The 20,943-nt window shown below is 42.0% G+C and overlaps 1 protein-coding gene across 1 annotated transcript in view; it reads left to right on the forward strand.

Moving 5' to 3' along the window:
• Positions 1-15,585, forward strand: part of LOC128664506 (lamin-L(III)-like) — a 102,291-nt gene extending 86,706 nt beyond the window's left edge. The window contains exon 8 of the mRNA XM_053719327.1: positions 15,445-15,585. Within this exon, the coding sequence (XP_053575302.1) occupies positions 15,445-15,585 (141 nt within the window). The remainder of the gene's footprint in view (positions 1-15,444) is intronic.
• The last annotated feature ends 5,358 nt before the right edge of the window (positions 15,586-20,943 follow it).

Here is a 20,943-nt window from a genome sequence, read left to right on the forward strand (position 1 = left end):
CCTTGAATTCCAAGTATCCCTTCAATTGGACGGAATCCTCAGTCCTCCATTTAGGAGTTAAATTATCAGGGAACTAGACTCGAGTCATTAAAGAAAATGATTTGCCCCTACTGGCCGAACTCCGCTCCCTCAATAAAACCTGGGACTTGTCCCATGTCTCATGGCTAGGCAGGATAGCTGCGCTTAAAATGTCATTCTTGCCTAAACTTACATATCTAGTTCGCTGTCTCCCTATAAAGGTTCCAAAACACATTTTACTGCAGTTCCAAGGGGAATTTACTAAACACATTTGGCGCAGTAAGCCACCTAGGGTGGCCCACAGGCTTCTCCAATTACCTAGGATTAGGGGCGGTATAGGCTCACCCTCTGTTCTTAGATATTATGAGGGCTCTATGCTTACTCATATCGCTCAGTGGGGAGTTAAACAATCTTCAAGTAAATGGAAATCCCTTTTACTTGAAGATCTGATCTAGACTCCCCTACATTGCCGTAGGGAATTGGGTATTACCAACCCCATCATTTGTGAATGTCTAAAGAGATCTGATCTAGACTCCCCTACATTGCCGTAGGGAATTGGGTATTACCAACCCCATCATTTGTGAATGTCTAAAGCTTTAGGACAGTCTCCGTCACTTCTCGCACGTAGCGCCGCACCCTTCCCCCATTGCCTCTTTGGCTGTACTCCTCATGGGTTTGCAGAATACTCGCCCTAATAAATGGGCTCAATTAGGGATCACTACGGTTTCAGACCTTTGGCTTTCCAACCCAAAGGCGGGTTTTAAGCCCATTTCTCAGATTGGGGAGGATTGTGTGCCACCTCTGTATTTTTCATTCGAATACTACAGAGTCAAAAGCTTCTTACGAAGCTGGGGCTTCAGTCCTACCTCAGCTCGTCTTCTGACCGCCTGGGAATCTGTGTGGAATCTTGGAAATAGACTTTGTGGCCCCTTATCATTTCACTATGCCCTTTTGGGTTCATCCTCATTTCCAGACCCTCCGGCCCTTTTGGGGTTGTCCAATTCAATGGAGACTTGGGGACACGCTTTTGAACTTACCCGTAAAACTATTCATTGCACTACCCTGTTTGAAACCTATTACAAATTGTTAGTACATTGGTACTACGTCCCTTCCAGGCTCTCTAAAATGTTCCCAAATGTATCGCTCGACTGCTGGAGAAATTGTGGCCAGAAGGGTAACGTCATTCATATATGGTGGGACTGTCCTAAGCTCCGTCCCCTATGGAACACGTGTTTTCGTGTTCTCTCCAAGCTGGGTATCGTTCTCCACAAATCACCTGCAGTAGCTCTTCAACACTTAGGCCTACACCTCCTCCCCAAACACCATTCTTATTTAAGCATATATCATTTTATGGCTACTAAGCACTCCATTGCATGTGCTTGGAAGAGCGAATGCCCTCCTAAGTGGTTAAAATCTGCTCCTCAATGGCCTACCTGTATACCATGGAGAAGGATATCTTCTACAAATTAGGCACTTCTGACCTCTTTGAATTAATTTGGGCAGACTGGCAGTTTCATTTCAATACGACCTGGAAATCGAACCCTATGACTACTGACTAACTAATTTCCCTAATTCTACCCATTCGCTTCCTGACTGAATATTGCTTCTCCCCCCCGCCTTACTCTCGTCTTCTTTCCCCCCTCACTCTCCCTACCCATCAATTCTCCTTACTTTAAATGTATCTGGGGACGTTATGTCCCTCATTTTGGGTATTCTTACCACCTCTGTTTATTTTGGAATATGTATGTTCTAGGTGGTTTCTGTTCTTGCTGGACATTCATGACCTTTGACTCATTAGTTGTCGATGTAATTGTCTTTTTTTTTTTTTTTCTTATTATATATTATATTTTTATTGTATTATGTGAATTCTCTCAATAAAGCTTTTGAAAAACAAAACAAAAAAACTATTGTTTCATTTTTAAGATCTTGAATAGCTACATGATAGGTAGGTTAACTTAGAGTTAAGCATTAAGTAACTGGTTGTCCATCAAGCATATTCTGTCAATTGGATAGTCTTATATTTTTTGCAATAAATATGTCCTTCGATATGTGAACGGCAGCATCTGTAGATAGTGATTGGTATTTGTGATCCTGCTAATTCTCATGTTGGGGTTTACTTTGCAGACTTTTTTTTATTGATGCTGGGCAGAGTGTAAAAAAAACTAATTAGTAATAAACATGGTTTAAATTAATGGCCCAATAGTACCTGTAATTGTATGATGACTATGATTGGGTATATGTGACAATCGTATGACTGCTTTATAGACTACATCATCTTAGCAGTATGCCATATGATCTCTCACTAACACTGCTTTTTAAAGCTTAGCAATGCTACTGCATGTGCATTATGTTCTCTTGTCTCATCCGACCTCACTGCCATCAAAACGGATCCCACGTGAGATAAGTCATGAACACATTAGCCATGCATTAAGAGTATGAGCAGGGCGTAACTAGAAATCACAGGGCCCAGGTGCAAGAATCTAAGAAGGGCCCCCCAACCCCCCCCCCAAAAAAAAAAAATGTGAATTTGATAATATCTTTATTTCTTTTCAACACAATGTCAAAATTAAACTCATGTTTCAGATAAAGCATGCAATTTTAAACAAAATTCTATTTTACATCTATTATCTAATTTTGATTTGAATGTGTTCATTGAGCTTGTGCATTGCTTCTCCTTAAACAAAGAATACAAAGAGAGTGAAGCAAATTTGATAAGTGTAGTTGTTTTAAAAGTGTATGTGTGTGTGTGTGTGTGTATATATATGTGTGTTACAGCTAAAGTGCAGAAAAATTGTTTCATTTCTCCTGTTAAGTGTAGTCAGTCCACGGGTCATCATTACTTATGGGATATTAACTCCTCCCCAACAGGAAGTGCAAGAGGATCACCCAAGCAGAGCTGCTATATAGCTCCTCCCCTCTACGTCACACCCAGTCATTCTCTTGCACCCAACTAATAGATAGGATGTGTGAGAGGACTGTGGTGATTAAACTTAGTTTTTTATATCTTCAATCAAAAGTTTGTTATTTTAAACGACACCGGAGTGTGTTGTTTCCTTCTCAGGCATAATTTGAAGAAGAATCTACCTGAGTTTTTGTATATGATCTTAGCGGACGTAACTAAGATCCGTTTGCTGTTCTCGGCCATTCTGAGGAGTAAGGTAACTTCAGATCAGGGGACAGCGGGCAGGTTCACCTGCAAAGAGGTATGTTGCAGTATATTATTTTCTAAGGAATGGAATTGACTTTGAAAATACTGCTAATACCGATATAATGTAAGTACAGCCTTAAATGCAGTAGTAGCAACTTGTATCAGGCTGACATGTATATATGTTTACACTTAAGTATTTCTGGGGAATGGCACTTCACTGTGAAAATACTGTATGCATATAACTTTTAGCCTAACTTGCAGTGGGAGCGACTAGCAGCAGGCTTTTTAATGACATTTCATATATTAGATTTTAAACGTTTACTGGCATGTTAAATCGTTTAATTATCTGAGGTACTTGGTGAAAATTGTTTTGGGCTTTATTTTCCACATGGCTGTCGTTTTAAATTAAAACAGTTTACTTAGCTTCCCTCACTGTTGTAGTGTGAGTGGGAGGGGCCTATTTTGGCGCTTTTTCTACGCATCAGAAATTCAGTCACAGTCTGTCTTTTTCTCCCTGCATGATCCAGGACGTCTCCACAGAGCTCAGGGGTCTTCAAAACTAGTTTTGAGGGAGGTAATCACTCACAGCAGACCTGTGAGACTGTGCTTGACTGTGATAAAAACGCTTATATTGTCAATTGTTATACGTTTTTTTTTTTTGTTTTTTTTCTGATATTAAGGGTTAATCATCCATTGCTAATGTGTGCAATCCTTTGCTAAAATTGGTTTATATAACTAATCCGGTTCATTGTTATTCAACTGTGACAGTTTTTGTGTGCTTCTTAAAGGCACAGTAACGTTTTTACATATTGCTTGTAAATTTAGTTGAAAAGTATTTCCAAGCTTGCTAGTCTAATTGCTAGTTTGTTTAAACATGTCTGACACAGAGGAAACTCTTTGTGCAATATTTTCAAAAGCCGAGGTGGAGCCCAATAGAAATTTATGTACTAATTGCATTGATGCTACTTTAAATAAAAATCAATCTGTACATGTTAAGCAACATTCACCAGACAACGAGGGGGAAGTTATGCCGACTAACTTGCCTCACGTGTCAGTACCTGCATCTCCCGCTCAGGAGGTGCGTGATATTGTAACGCCAAGTACATCAGGGCGGCCATTACAAATCACTTTACAAGACATGGCTAATGTTATGACTGAAGTTTTGTCTAAATTGCCAGAACTTAGAGGTAAACGAGATCACTCTGGGATGAGAACAGAGTATACTGATAATGCTAGTGCCATGTCTGATACTGCGTCACAATATGCAGAGCATGAGGACGGAGAGCTTCATTCTGCGGGTGACGGATCTGATCCAAATAAATTGGATTCAGACATTTCAAATTTTAAGTTTAAGCTGGAAAACCTCCGTGTATTGCTAGGGGAGGTGTTAGCGGCTCTGAATGATTGTAACACAGTTGCAATCCCAGAGAAAATGTGTAGGTTGGATAAATATTTTGCGGTACCGACGAGTACTGACGTTTTTCCTATACCTAAGAGACTTACTGAAATTATTACTAAGGAGTGGGACAGACCCGGTGTGCCTTTCTCACCCCCTCCTATATTCAGAAAAATGTTTCCAATAGACGCCACCACACGGGACTTATGGCAAACGGTCCCTAAGGTGGAGGGAGCAGTTTCTACTTTAGCTAAGCGTACCACTATCCTGGTGGAGGATAGCTGTGCTTTTTCAGATCCAATGGACAAAAAGTTAGAGGGTTACCTTAAGAAAATGTTTGTTCAACAAGGTTTTATATTACAACCCCTTGCATGCATTGCGCCTGTCACGGCTGCGGCAGCATTTTGGTTTGAGTCTCTGGAAGACACCCTTGACTCAGCGACATTAGATGAGATTTCACTTAAGCTTAAAACCCTTAAGCTAGCTAATTTATTTATTTCTGATGCCGTAGTACATTTAACTAAACTTACGGCTAAGAATTCCGGATTCGCCATTCAGGCACGCAGAGCGCTGTGGCTAAAATCCTGGTCAGCTGATGTAACTTCTAAATGGAAACTACTTAACATACCTTTCAAGGGGCAGACTTTATTCCGGCCCGGTTTGAAAGAAATTATCGCTGATATTACGGGAGGTAAAGGCCATGCCCTGCCTCAAGACAGAGCCAAACCCAGGGCTAGACAGTCTAATTTTCGTGCCTTTCGTAATTTCAAGGCAGGAGCAGCTTCAACTTCCTCTGCTCCAAAACAGGAAGGAGCTGTTGCTCGCTACAGACAAGGCTGGAAACCTAACCAGGCCTGGAACAAGGGCAAGCAGGCCAGAAAGCCTGCTGCTGCCCCTAAGACAGCATGAAGTGAGGGCCCCCGATCCGGTAACGGATCTAGTGGGGGGCAGACTCTCTCTTCGCCCAGGCTTGGGCAAGAGATGTCCAGGATCCCTGGGCGTTGGAGATCATATCTCAGGGATATCTTCTGGACTTCAAAGCTTCTCCTCCACAAGGGAGATTTCACCTTTCAAGGTTGTCAACAAACCAGATAAAGAAAGAGGCGTTTCTACGCTGTGTACAAGACCTTTTACTAATGGGAGTGATCCATCCAGTTCCGCGGTCGGAACACGGACAAGGGTTTTACTCAAACCTGTTTGTGGTTCCCAAAAAAGAGGGAACCTTCAGACCAATATTGGATTTAAAGATCCTAAACAAATTCCTCAGAGTTCCATCATTCAAGATGGAAACTATTCTGACAATCTTACCCATGATCCAAAGAGGTCAGTACATGACCACAGTGGATTTAAAGGATGCTTACCTTCACATACCGATTCACAGAGAACATTACCGGTATCTAAGGTTTGCCTTCCTAGACAAACATTACCAGTTGTAGCTCTTCCCTTCGGGTTGGCTACGGCTCCAAGAATCTTTACAAAGGTTCTGGGCTCTCTTCTGGCGGTACTAAGACCGCGAGGAATTTCGGTAGCTCCGTACCTAGACGACATTCTGATACAAGCGTCAAGCTTTCAAACTGCCAAGTCTCATACAGAGTTAGTACTGGCATTTCTGAGATCACATGGGTGGAAAGTAAACGAGGAGAAGAGTTCTCTCTTACCACTCACAAGAGTTCCCTTCTTGGGGACTCTTATAGATTCTGTAGAAATGAAAATTTACCTGACAGAGGACAGGTTAACAAATCTTCTAAATGCTTGCCGTGCCCTTCATTCCATTCAACACCCGTCAGTGGCTCAATGCATGGAGGTAATCGGCTTAATGGTAGCGGCAATGGACATAGTTCCTTTTGCTCGCCTGCACCTCAGACCGCTGCAATTGTGCATGCTAAGTCAGTGGAATGGGGATTACTCAGATTTGTCTCCTACGCTGAATCTGGATCAGGAGACCAGAGATTCTCTTCTATGGTGGCTTTCTCGGCCACATCTGTCCAGGGGGATGCCCTTCAGCAGGCCAGACTGGACAATTGTAACTACAGACGCCAGCCTTCTAGGTTGGGGCGCTGTCTGGAATTCCCTGAAGGCTCAGGGATCATGGACTCAAGAGGAGAGTCTCCTTCCAATAAACATTCTGGAATTGAGAGCAGTTCTCAATGCCCTACTGGCTTGGCCTCAGTTAGCAACTCTGAGGTTTATCAGGTTTCAGTCGGACAACATCACGACTGTGGCTTACATCAACCATCAGGGAGGGACAAGAAGTTCCCTAGCGATGATGGAAGTATCAAAGATAATTCGCTGGGCAGAGTCTCACTCTTGCCACCTGTCAGCGATCCACATCCCAGGAGTGGACAACTGGGAGGCGGATTTCCTAAGTCGCCAGACTTTTCATCCGGGGGAGTGGGAACTTCATCCGGAGGTCTTTGCCCAAATACTTCGACGTTGGGGCAAACCAGATATGGATCTCATGGCGTCTCGCCGGAACGCCAAGCTTCCTCGTTACGGGTCCAGGTCCAGGGACCCGGGAGCGGTCCTGATAGATGCCTTGACAGCACCTTGGACCTTCAGGATGGCTTATGTGTTTCCACCCTTCCCGATGCTTCCTCGTTTGATTGCAAGGATCAACAGGAGAAAGCATCAGTGATTCTAATAGCACCTGCGTGGCCACGCAGGACCTGGTATGCAGATCTAGTGGACATGTCATCCTGTCCACCTTGGTCTCTGCCTCTGAGACAGGACCTTCTAATTCAGGGTCCTTTCAAACATCAAAACCTAATTTCTCTGAAGCTGACTGCATGGAAATTGAACGCTTAATTTTATCAAAGCGTGGATTTTCAGAGCCAGTAATTGATACCTTAATACAGGCTAGGAAACCTGTTACCAGGAAAATTTACCATGAGATATGGCGTAAATACTTACACTGGTGCGAATCCAAGGGTTACTCATGGAGTAAGGTTAGGATTCCTAGGATATTGTCTTTTCTACAAGAAGGTTTAGAAAAGGGTTTATCTGCTAGTTCGTTAAAGGGACAGATCTCTTCTCTGTCCATCCTTTTACACAAGCGTCTGTCAGAAGTTCCAGAGGTTCAGGCTTTTTGTCAGGCTTTGGCCAGCATTAAGCCTGTGTTTAAATCTGTTGCTCCGCCGTGGAGCTTAAACTTAGTTCTTAACGTTTTACAGGGTGTTCCGTTTGAACCCCTTCACTCCATTGATATCAAGCTGTTATCTTGGAAAGTTCTGTTTTTAATGGCTATTTCCTCGGCTCGTAGAGTCTCTGAATTATCAGCCTTACATTGTGATTCTCCGTATCTGATTTTTCATTCAGATAAGGTAGTTCTGCGTACTAAACCTGGGTTCTTACCTAAGGTAGTCACTAACAAGAATATCAATCAAGAGATTGTTGTTCCATCATAGTGTCCTAACCCTTCTTCAAAGAAGGAACGACTTCTGCACAATCTAGATGTAGTCCGTGCCCTGAAATTTTATTTACAGGCAACTAAAGATTTTCGACAAACTTCTTCCCTTTTTGTCGTTTATTCTGGACAGAGGAGAGGTCAAAAAGCATCTGCTACCTCTCTATCCTTTTGGCTTCGTAGCATAATACGTTTAGCCTATGAGACTGCTGGACAGCAACCTCCTGAAAGGATTACAGCTCATTCTACTAGAGCTGTGGCTTCCACTTGGGCCTTTAAGAACGAGGCCTCTGTTGAACAGATTTGCAAGGCTGCAACTTGGTCTTCTCTTCATACTTTTTCCAAATTTTACAAATTTGACAATTTTGCTTCTTCGGAGGCTATTTTTGGGAGAAAGGTTCTTCAGGCAGTGGTTCCTTCCGTATAGAGATCCTGCCTGTCCCTCCCGTCATCCGTGTACTTAGCTTTGGTATTGGTATCCCATAAGTAATGATGACCCGTGGACTGACTACACTTAACAGGAGAAAACATAATTTATGCTTACCTGATAAATTCCTTTCTCCTGTAGTGTAGTCAGTCCACGGCCCGCCCTGTTTTTTAAGGCCGGTCTAAATTTTTTAATTATACTCCAGTCACCACTGCACCCTATAGTTTCTCCTTTCTCGTTTGGTTCTCGGTCGAATGACTGGGTGTGACGTAGAGGGGAGGAGCTATATAGCAGCTCTGCTTGGGTGATCCTCTTGCACTTCCTGTTGGGGAGGAGTTAATATCCCATAAGTAATGATGACCCGTGGACTGACTACACTACAGGAGAAAGGAATTTATCAGGTAAGCATAAATTATGTTTTCTCAAATTACCTAGGTAATCTGCAAAAAAAAAAAGCGCTTTAGTTTTTCTCTCATGTAAACTGTTTATTGAAAAAGAAGCTGAAGAATGTTCCGATTTCAGCCGAGGGCAGATACGCTCCAGAGTGCTCTGTTCTAATTAGCATTATGCTATAACCTGGCTGTGTGCGACTCTGATCTTCTAGCACAAGGCCTGTGCTGGAAGATCAGTCGCACACAGCCAGGCTTTAGTGCAAAGCTGAATGCGCTGCACCTGCTAAGAGCCAGCCCTGCCCAGTGCCCACACTCACACTCCTCATCCAGGTGTCAGCCTTGCAAGGTGGGTCTGGGGATCATGATGTAGCCATGGAAATGTGCCTACAGCAGAGAAACATCCCATAAAAAAAGAAAGTTAGAAATGTTTAAATTTTTTGTGCTGAAACTGTTGGCGCACCCTGGGGGGTGGACCTCCCGTGCCCTTTCGCAGTTGCGGACTCTGCATCCCTGGTAGTTCCGCCCCTGATTAAGAGAACGCCCTTAATGGGTTATTTTTTTTTGTTTTGTTTTTTTAACCGGGCGTAACGGTTACGAACTAGTAACTGAAAACAGCTGTATAGCAGCTTGTGCAGAGTTGACTAGAGGACACAGTTGAATGTAATATATAGAGTAATTTGGCTCTTGACGGGAGCTTATATCATGATCGGTCATCACTGACGGTAGTGGAAAATGGTTAGATATGTATATTTTAAAGTTAGAATTAGACTATGAGACACGTCAGGCAATCTTGGCGTAATCCTCTCCCTACCTTGGTCAGTGTTGTCATTTTGTTACATGTAATTTGTTTGATAGGTATTTGATATAGAAACTAGCATGGGAATACCCAGCCTTTTTTTAAAAAATCCCAGTGTTGCAACATGAGATTAGTAGTTTTTAAATCCCTTTTGCTCCATTATGGAGAATTAAGTCACTGATAGCCTTTAGGTAGGGATTTCTTGCTTCATGCCCCATATGCTCTCTTTCTTAAAAAAATGTTAATGATAGAAAAGTGTTGAAGCGCATTAGTATGCTACGTATGGGGCTGCTTAGCCACAGACTGGTCAAAGTGCCCATGATGCCCCCTGTGCCCCACCAAAAGCACCTTCAATGGGAACTTGAGCTTCAGGACTGGGCCATGGAGCAATAGAAGGTTGCCTGGTCTGATCAATCAGGTTTTCTTTTATAGCAGATGGCTGGCCGTGTGCATTGTTTACTTGGGTAAGAGATGGCAACAGAATGCACTCTGAGAAGAAGGAAGGTGGTAGAGGCAGTTTTATGCTCTGGGTAATGTTCTGCTGGCAAACTTTGGGTCCTGGCATTCATATGGATGCTACTTTGACACGTACCACCTACCTAGAGATTGTTGCAGACTACGTACACCTCTTCATGGTAATGGTGTTCCCTGATGGCAGCGGCCTCTTTCAGCAGAATAATGCACCCTGCCACACTAAAAAATGGTTCAGAAATGGTTTGAGGAACATGACAAAGAGTTCAAGGTGTTTCCTTGGCCTCTCAATCCAATTGAGCATCTGTGGGATGTGCTGGAACAACTATTCCTATCTGTGGAGGCCCCACATTGCAACTTGCAGTGCTTAAAGGATCTGCTGCTAATATCTTGGTGCCAGATACCACAGTACACGTTAAAAGATAGATAATCCCATTACCCGTATGCCAGTTTTGCATAACCAACACTGTTGTATTTTGTATGAGAGAGATGGGACCAGCACACACTTGACCAAATGTCCTGTATAATTATATCCAATAAGGTATGGTGCACACCTGGAGGACCTCCCTTTCCAGGGTCCTAAATAATATTGTACAAAAGAACACTCAGGTGGCACTCAAAATTTTGAGTGCTACCTGAGTGTTCTTTTGTACAACACTGTTGTATTAATATACTTTTTTACCCATGTGATTACCTTGCAGCTAAGCCTCTGCAGACTGCCCTCTTATCTCAGTGCTATTTGCAGACTTGCCTTTTAGCCAATCAGTGCATACTGATTCGTCACTCAGCAGGAGTGTGCACAGTATCTATATGTCACACATTAACTAGCACTCTCTTGCTGTGAAGTGCTAATAAAATGCACTTCAATAAAGGCGGCCTTCAGGGGCTTAGAAACAGCCATATATTTAGGGTTTTTAAGGTTTATAAATTATATTAACCCCTTAATGACCACAATGTACCCTGTATGTCACTGGTCGTTAAGGGTTTTTTCAGGACATAATAGCACAAGTCTAGCAAGAACACGCTATTAATGCCCTCCCTCTAGAAGGCTTTGTGGAATAGAGCAGTCTTAACGCTGGTGGCAAGACCGCGATATAAAACAATCAAGTCCCAAAAAAAGGCCAGCGACATACAGGGTACGTCGCTGGTCCTTAAGGGGTTAATAGAACAATTTTGGTTGCTTCAATGCTGGGGAATGGGTAGTAAAGGCATTCTGTCACTTAAGTGTTGCTAGAAGATCAGTTTTTATTTTGACTAAAATCTTTGGCTCTTTTTGATAACTCTGGCAATGTTTGTGTCTAAAATGTTCCTTTGAGGAAAAATGTAGAAGTGGGTAATTTTAATATGAATTGGGTAAGAGGAGAACTGATAGTCTTTAGGATCCATGGGTCTTATGTGATTTTTGAACCAGAACTGAAAGTTATTATTATTTTTTTATTATCGGTTATTTGTAGAGTGCCAACAGATTCCGCAGCGCTAAAGTTGTGTACAAATGGCAATCTTTGAATTCTTTAGAGAAAAAGGAGGGAGAGGAATGACCTGTTTGCACTCTAAGGAGGCGGTGTTTGCAACAATGCTTGTAGCAATGTTATAAATTGTTGCACACGCTTACAATAGGGTTTTAAAGATTTGTACGCTCGTGAGCTCCCATACCTAACATCGGTTTTCTCTTGAACAAAGGATATCTCGACAACGACAACTCTAAATTAATTTGATAACAAAAGTAAATTGAAGTATTTAAAATGACATGTTCTGTCTAACCCATGAGTTTTTAGTTTTGGCTACTGTGCACATAAGAAAATGTGCTTAAACTTTCTTTTCAACTCGGTTTTATTAATGATAAATCTACATTGATTCTATACTATAAAAGGAAATGAATCAATTCACTAATATGCTGCTCTATAGAACTGAATCATTTATTTGGGATGTGACAGATTTCTCCAACATTGGTGTGTCCGGTCCACGGCGTCATCCTTACTTGTGGGAATATCTCTTCCCCAACAGGAAATGGCAAAGAGTCCCAGCAAAAGCTGTCCATATAGTCCCTCCTAGGCTCCGCCCACCCCAGTCATTCTCTTTGCCGTTGCACAGGCAACATCTCCACGGAGATGGTTAAGAGTATGTGGTGTTTAGTTGTAGTTTTTTATTCTACTATCAAGAGTTTGTTATTTTAAAATAGTGCTGGTATGTACTATTTACTCTGAAACAGAAAAAGATGAAGATGTTTGTGAGAGGAAGATGATTTTAGCAGCAGTAACTAAAATCGTTTGCTGTTTCCACATAGGACTGTTGAGATGAAGTAACTTCAGTTGGGGGAAACAGTTAGCAGACTTTTCTGCTTAAGGTATGACTAGCCATATTTCTAACAAGACTGTGTAATGCTGGATGGCTGTCATTTTCCCCTCATGGGGACCGGTAAGCCATTTTCTTAGTCTCAAACAGAATAAAGGGCTTAATATGGGCTATAAAACTGGTAGACACTTTTATGGGCAAAATCGATTGCTTTATTTGAGCATTTTATAAATGTTTATGTTTGAAATTCACACTTATAAGCTTGGGGAACGTTTTTTAACGTCAGGCACTGAGTTAGACACCTTTCCAGTCAGGAAGGGCCTTCCCAGTTGTAGGCTGAGCCTCATTTTCGCGCCATTACTGCGCAGTTACTTTTGGGAGCAAGACATGCAGATGCATGTGTGTGGATCTGAAAGTAGTTGGAAAGGTTCCTAGAAGGCTTCATTTGGTATCGTATTCCCCCCTGGGTTTGGTAAAGTTGCAGCAAAGGCTGTAGCTGGGACCATTACAACTGTGCATGCTGAAACAGTGGAATGGAGACTATACAGACTTGTCTACAGTGATTCAAGTAGATCAGAAGACCAGAGACTCACTCCGTTGGTTGCTAACCCTGGACCACCTGTCCCAGGGAATGAGCTTCCGCAGACCAGAGTGGGTCATCGTCACGACCGACGCCAGTCTAGTGGGCTGGGGCGCGGTCTGGGAATCCCTGAAAGCTCAGGGACTATGGTCTCTGGAAGAGTCTCTTCTCCCGATAAACATTCTGGAACTGAGAGCGATATTCAATGCTCTCAGGGCTTGGCCTCAACTAGCAAAGGCCAGATTCATAAGATTCCAATCAGACAACATGACGACTGTTGCTTATATCAATCATCAGGGGGGAACAAGGAGTTCCCTGGCGATGAGAGAAGTGACCAAAATAATAAAATGGGCGGAGGATCACTCCTGCCACCTATCTGCGATCCACATCCCAGGAGTGGAAAACTGGGAGGCGGATTATCTGAGTCGTCAGACATTCCATCCGGGGGAGTGGGAACTCCACCCGGAGATCTTTGCCCAGTTGACTCAATTATGGGGCATTCCAGACATGGATCTGATGGCGTCTCGTCAGAACTTCAAGGTTCCTTGCTACGGGTCCAGATCCAGGGATCCCAAGGCGACTCTAGTGGATGCACTAGTAGCGCCTTGGACCTTCAACCTAGCTTATGTGTTTCCACCGTTTCCTCTCATTCCCAGGCTGGTAGCCAGGATCAAGCAGGAGAGGGCCTCGGTGATCTTGATAGCTCCTGCGTGGCCACGCAGGACTTGGTATGCAGACCTGGTGAATATGTCATCGTTTCCACCATGGAAGCTACCTTTGAGACAGGATCTTCTTGTACAGGGTCCATTCGAACATCCAAATCTGGTCTCCCTCCAGCTGACGGCTTGGAAATTGAACGCTTGATTCTATCAAAGCGTGGGTTTTCAGATTCGGTGATAGATACTCTGGTTCAAGCCAGAAAACCGGTAACTAGAAAAATTTACCATAAAATATGGAAAAGATATATCTGCTGGTGTGAATCCAAGGGATTCTTATGGAATAAGATCAAAATTCCTAAGATCCTTTCCTTTCTACAAGAAGGTTTGGATAAAGGATTATCAGCGAGTTCTCTAAAGGGACAGATTTCTGCTTTATCTCTCTTGTTACACAAACGACTGGCAGCTGTGCCAGATGTTTAAGTTGTTATCTTGGAAAGTTTCGTTTTTGGTTGCTATTTCTTCTGCTAGAAGAGTTTCTGAGTTATCTGCTCTGCAGTGTACTCCGCCCTATCTGGTGTTCCATTCAGATAAGGTTGTTTTGCGTACTAAGCCTGGTTTTCTTCCAAAGGTTGTTTCCAACAAAAATATTAACCAGGAGATAGTTGTACCTTCTTTGTGTCCGAATCCAGTTTCAAAGAAGGAACGTTTGTTACACAATTTAGACGTAGTCCGTGCTCTAAAATTCTATTTAGAAGCTACAAAAGAGTTCAGACAAACATCTTCTCTGTTCGTCGTCTATTCTGGTAAAAGGAGAGGTCAAAAAGCGACTTCTACCTCTTTCCTTTTGGCTTAAAAGCATCATCCGATTGGCTTACGAGACTGCCGGACGGCAGCCTCCTGAAAGAATCACAGCTCACTCCACTAGGGCTGTGGCTTCCACATGGGCCTTCAAGAACAAGGCTTCTGTTGATCAGATATGTAAGGCAGCGACTTGGTCTTCACTGCACACTTTTGCCAAATTTTACAAATTTGATACTTTTGCTTCTTCGGAGGCTATTTTTGGGAGACAGGTTTTGCAAGCCGTGGTGCCTTCTGTTTAGGTAACCTGATTTGCTCCCTCCCTTCATCCATGTCCTAAAGCTTTGGTATTGGTTCCCACAAGTAAGGATGACGCCGTGGACCGGACACACCAATGGAGAAAACAGAATTTATGCTTACCTGATAAATTACTTTCTCCAACGGTGTTTCCGGTCCACGGCCCGCCCTGGGTTTTTTAATCAGGTTTGATGAATTATTTTCTCTAACTACAGTCACCACGGCACCCTATAGTTTCTCCTGTTTTTTCCTCCTGTCCGTCGGTCGAATGACTGGGGTGGGCGGAGCCTAGGAGGGACTATATGGACAGCTTTTGCTGGGACTCTTTGCCATTTCCTGTTGGGGAAGAGATATTCCCACAAGTAAGGATGACGCCGTGGACCGGACACACCGTTGGAGAAAGTAATTTATCAGGTAAGCATAAATTCTGTTTTTTTTTTTTTCCCCCTGTTAAATTGCATTTTTTATTTTCCCTCCAAATTTTGTGTTTCATATCCTTCATTCCCATTGTGTTTTTAGTGGCGTCAACATTAAACTTCTGATTCAGATAGAAGTAAACTGAAAAGTCTCTTAAAATTGCATGTTCTGTTCTCTTTGCAGGAGTGAAACAGAGTATTTTATGGTTGCATTGTTGCTTGAGAATAATGCACAGCATTTCTTTTTGCACTTTTCTTTAACAGAAATATTTAAGTTTATTTGTTTTCCATATTACACCATTTTGTTCTGAGCTGCAACAAACACAATTTCTCTTGATATTATAAACTCAGGATCAACCCCTACATGGATGGACGCTAAAAAGGTTTAATGCAAGCATGCCTGACATTGTGTATACATTCCCAAACCGATATGTTCTTAAAGCGGGACAAGAAGTAACTGTAAGTAGACATTCTCTACATCTCACAGTATAATTGTATTATTGTCAGTTTTTATACTGATGTGTGTGTTAAGATTATAATTTTTTACAGCAATCTTCAATCATAACCATAGGCGTGTGCAGCAGATTTCATTAGGGTGTGCACCTAGATTCTTCTTTTTTTTTTTTTTTTTTTTTTTTTTTTCATTAAAAGTTTAAAATTATGGGAAAAGGCCTTTCATTATAATGACAATAAAACTAAGCAAAACAAAGCTTTAAGTGGCGGAACTGACTTAAAGATAATTACTCAAAAAATATGACACTTATACTAACATTTCCTAAAAGTGATAACCAGGCAAAATTAATGTATATTTATAATAGGATTTATACCTAGAGAGCTGCCGAAACTTTCTACGTGGGGGCGTGAAGCGGTGGTTCCCAGCTCTGCTCAGTCTATTGCTGCAGTATAGGGAGACATTAACGAACTGTCCAGGGCGTTAAAGGGATAGGTCAAAAATGAAACGTGCATGAGTGCACATCAATTTGAAATTGCATTATACTTCCATTAGCAAAAATGCTTCTAGTAAAAGTTATTGTTTTTTCTGCGGCAAATGCAAATATCCTGTGGGTGCCTGTGCACCAGTATACAAACCATCTCAGAGTCAGCAGTATGACACAAATGATGTCTTCGGAACACCAGCGAGCTCTCTTCTGGTGCATGAACCCTCACAGGATATGTGCTTATTCTGCTGAAAAACAGTAATAACTTTTATTAGAAGCATTTTTGTTAACCCCTTAACGACCGAGGACGTGCAGGGTACGTCCTCCAAAAAAAAAAAGGCAGTTAACGCCTGAGAACGTACCCTGCACGTCCTCGGTGTGGAAAGCAGCTGGAAGCGATCCTGCTCACTTCCAGCTGCTTTCCGGTTATTGCAGTGATGCCTCGATATGGAGGCATCCTGCAATAACTCTAGATGGCCATCCGATGCAGAGAGAGCCACTTTGTGGCCCTCTCTGCACCGGACATCGATGGCCGGTATCGTTGGTGGGTGGGAGCAGACTTGGGAGGCGGGTGGGCGGTCATCGATGGGCCGGGTAATGTAGAGGGGGGCGGGATCGGGGGCAGGGTCGATGGGGGCGCGTGCATGGGGGGGGCGGCGGGCGGGCGCGTGCACAGGGCGGGAGCGGGTGGGAACGCTACACTACAGAAAATAAAACTTTTAAAAAGTTTGAATAAGGGGTATTTTAATTAAAAAAATATATATAAATCGAACGTATCTAGGAGGGGGTGGGGGGTTGGTCTTTGGTGGGGCAGGGAGCTACAGTACAGAAAAGGGGTAATTAGAATAAAATTGCTGATATTTTTTAAACTGGGTACTGGCAGACAGCTGCCAGTACCCAAGATGGCGGCCATTAAGACGGAGGGGAGAGTTAGAGTGCTGTTTGGTGGGGGATCAGTCAGGTTGGGGGCTAAAGGGGGGTCCTACAGAGCAGCATATGTAAATATGCCTCTTTTTTTTTTTTAAAAAAAAAAGCCCAAATACAGCTTTTATTTTAGTACTGGCAGAGTTTCTGCCAGTACTTAAGATGGCGGGGACAATTGTGGGGTGGGGGAGGGAAGAGAGCTGTTTGGGAGGGATCAGGGGGTCTGATGTTTCAGGTGGGAGGCTAAGCTCTACACTAAAGCTAAAATTAACCCTGCAAGCTCCCTACAAGCTACCTAATTAACCCCTTCACTGCTACCCATAATACGTGTGATGCGCATTTAGCGGCCTAAGTACCAAAAAGCAACGCCAAAGCCATATGTGTCTGCTATTTCTGAACAAAGGGGATCACAGAGAAAAAATTACAACCATTTATGCCATAATTGCACAAGCTGTTTGTAAATAATTTCAGTGAGAAACAAAAAGTTTGTGAAAAAGGGAACTTTTTTTTTTTTTATTTGATCGCATTTGGCGGTGAAATGGGGGCATGCAATATACCAAAATGGGCCTAGATCAATACTTTGGGTTGTCTGCTACACTAGACTAAAGCTAAAATTAACCCTACAACCTCCCTACAAGCTCCCTAATTAACCCCTGCACTGCTGGGCATAATACACGTGTGGTGCGCAGCGGCATTTAGCGGCCTTCTAATTACCAAAAAGCAATGCCAAAGCCATATATGTCTGCTATTTCTGAAAAAAGGGGATCCCAGAGAAAAATTTACAACCATTTATGCCATAATTGCACAAGCTGTTTGTAAATAATTTCAGTGAGAAACCGAAAGTTTGTGAAAAAGTGAACAATTTTTTGTATTTGATCGCATTTGGTGGTGAAATGGTGGCATGAAATATACCAAAATTGGCCTAGATCAATACTTTGGGATGTCTTCTAAAAAAAATATATACAGGTCAAGGGATATTCAGGGATTCCTGAAAGATATCAGTGTCCCAATGTAACTAGCGCTAATCTTGAATAAAATGGTTTGGAAATAGCAAAGTGCTACTTGTATTTATGGCTCTATAACTTGCAAAAAAAGCAAAGAACGTGTAAACATTGGGTATTTCTAAAATCAGGACACAATTTAGAAAACATTTAGCATGGGTGTTTTTTAGTGGTTGTAGATGTGTAACAGATTTTGGGGGTCAAAGTTAGAAAAAGTGAGTTTTTTTCCATTTTTTTTTTCTCATATTTTATAATTTTTTTTTATAATAAATTATAAGATATGATGAAAATAATGGTATCTTTGGAAAGTCCATTTAATGGCGAGAAAAACGGTATATAATATGTGTGGGTACAGTAAATGAGCAAGAGGAAAATTACAGCTAAACACAAACAACGCAAAAATGTAAAAATAGCCTTGGTCCCAAACGGACAGAAAATGGAAAAGTGCTGTGGTCATTAAGGGGTTAATGAAGTATATTGCAAATTTAAATGCAGCCATGCACATTTCAATTTTGACCTTTATTTCCCTTTTGACATTGCCTCCTTGCACAATTTGGTCAATTGAGCCCTGGGCCTGCATGTGGTCAGAGCCTGCTGTGGACCCACTTGGGCCCCTTATGCAAGTGACTCCTGTCTTTCACTGCCTGATGTGACCCTAAGCAAGGTTGCTGTATTAACATGTAAAAAAAAACTGGAGGGATCAATGGAAATATTTGACTACAGAGTTATGTATTTTTTTTTTTATTTTTTGTTTTGCCCTCCAAACATTTTCTTTACAGCAACGTGCTGCTTAAACAATTGTCTTAACCAACACCCCACTTTAAACAATATTGGCTAGATTACAAGTGGAGTGTTAAATTATTGCACGTCCGCAAACGGGCAAATTTGCCTATTTTGCGAGCGTACAATAATTAGCCATTACAAGTGGCTGGTTATTGCTGCTCCGAGTTTGCGGGTACAATTAGCACTTATAAAATAAAACTGAGATCAGATCTCTGGTTAATTTTATAAATGTAAACAAATGCATCCAAAATACAGTCTAGTGTATTTTATTAAAATAAAGACAGCAGCATCTTTGTTTAATAAAATAACTGCACTAGGCAGTATTTTGGGGCTAAAGTTTGCGGAAGTGGGATGTTAGAGAAAAAAAATTGTCACTGAAAAGTGCCTTTAAGATTAAGGTCTATGGAAACTGTGTTCCCAGTAAGTGTGTGTATGTATGAATAATAACAATAACAATTTCCTCCCTTTGCTGCGCTTAGGTTCAGAACCAGGTTCCCATAGGAGCCTATGACAGCGCGCTCTTGTGAGTGCAATGCTTCCCAGCATTGCTAACAACTTGTAATGCCAGCGCATATTAGTGTACGCAGGTATTGCACAGTGGAGCACAAATATCGCTCTCCTGAAAGCAATATTTAGTGCTCCACTTGTAATCTGGCCCTAAATACTTTATTAACCAAAGTAAAGAATACATATAAATAAGAAAGGAAAACAGCAACATTCTATCTAGTTTTAGGCACGTCTGAAAAATGCTGTAAGATAAGAATGCTTTCAACATTTAGAAATGAAGTTTATTTCTCCAACATAGGTGTGTCCGGTCCACGGCGTCATCCTTGTGGGATATTCTCTTCCCCAACAGGAAATGGCAAAGAGCCCAGCAAAGCTGGTCACATGATCCCTCCTAGGCTCCGCCTACCCCAGTCATTCTCTTTGCCGTTGTACAGGCAACATCTCCACGGAGATGGCTTAGAGTTTTTTAGTGTTTAACTGTAGTTTTTATTATTCAATCAAGAGTTTGTTATTTTAAAATAGTGCTGGTATGTACTATTTACTCAGAAACAGAAAAGAGAAGAAGATTTCTGTTTGTATGAGGAAAATGATTTTAGCAACCGTTACTAAAATCCATGGCTGTTCCACACAGGACTGTTGAGAGGAATTAACTTCAGTTGGGGGAACAGTGAGCAGTCTCTTGCTGCTTGAGGTATGACACATTCTAACAAGACGATGTAATGCTGGAAGCTGTCATTTTCCCTATGGGATCCGGTAAGCCATGTTTATTAAGATAGTAAATAAGGGCTTCACAAGGGCTTATTAAGACTGTAGACTTTTTCTGGGCTAAATCGATTCATTATTAACACATATTTAGCCTTGAGGAATCATTTAATCTGGGTATTTTGATAAGATTATATCGGCAGGCACTTTTTTAGACACCTTATTCTTTAGGGGCTTTCCCAAATCATAGGCAGAGCCTCATTTTCGCGCCGGTGTTGCGCACTTGTTTTTGAGAGGCATGACATGCAGTCGCATGTGTGAGGAGCTCTGATACATAGAAAAGACTTTCTGAAGGCGTCATTTGGTATCGTATTCCCCTTTGGGCTTGGTTGGGTCTCAGCAAAGCAGATACCAGGGACTGTAAAGGGGTTAAAGTTAAAAACGGCTCCGGTTCCGTTATTTTAAGGGTTAAAGCTTCCAAATTTGGTGTGCAATACTTTTAAGGCTTTAAGACACTGTGGTGAAATTTTGGTGAATTTTGAACAATTCCTTCATATTTTTTCGCAATTGCAGTAATAAAGTGTGTTCAGTTTAAAATTTAAAGTGACAGTAACGGTTTTATTTTAAAACGTTTTTTGTACTTGTTATCAAGTTTATGCCTGTTTAACATGTCTGAACTACCAGATAGACTGTGTTCTGAATGTGGGGAAGCCAGAGTTCCTTCTCATTTAAATAAATGTGATTTATGTGACAATGACAATGATGCCCAAGATGATTCCTCAAGTGAGGGGAGTAAGCATGGTACTGCATCATTCCCTCCTTCGTCTACACGAGTCTTGCCCACTCAGGAGGCCCCTAGTACATCTAGCGCGCCAATACTCCTTACTATGCAACAATTAACGGCTGTAATGGATAATTCTGTCAAAAACATTTTAGCCAAAATGCACTCTTATCAGCGTAAGCGCGACTGCTCTGTTTTAGATACTGAAGAGCAT

The sequence above is a fragment of the Bombina bombina genome, chromosome 6, assembly GCF_027579735.1.
Source record: "Bombina bombina isolate aBomBom1 chromosome 6, aBomBom1.pri, whole genome shotgun sequence".
Lineage (NCBI taxonomy): Eukaryota > Metazoa > Chordata > Amphibia > Anura > Bombinatoridae > Bombina > Bombina bombina.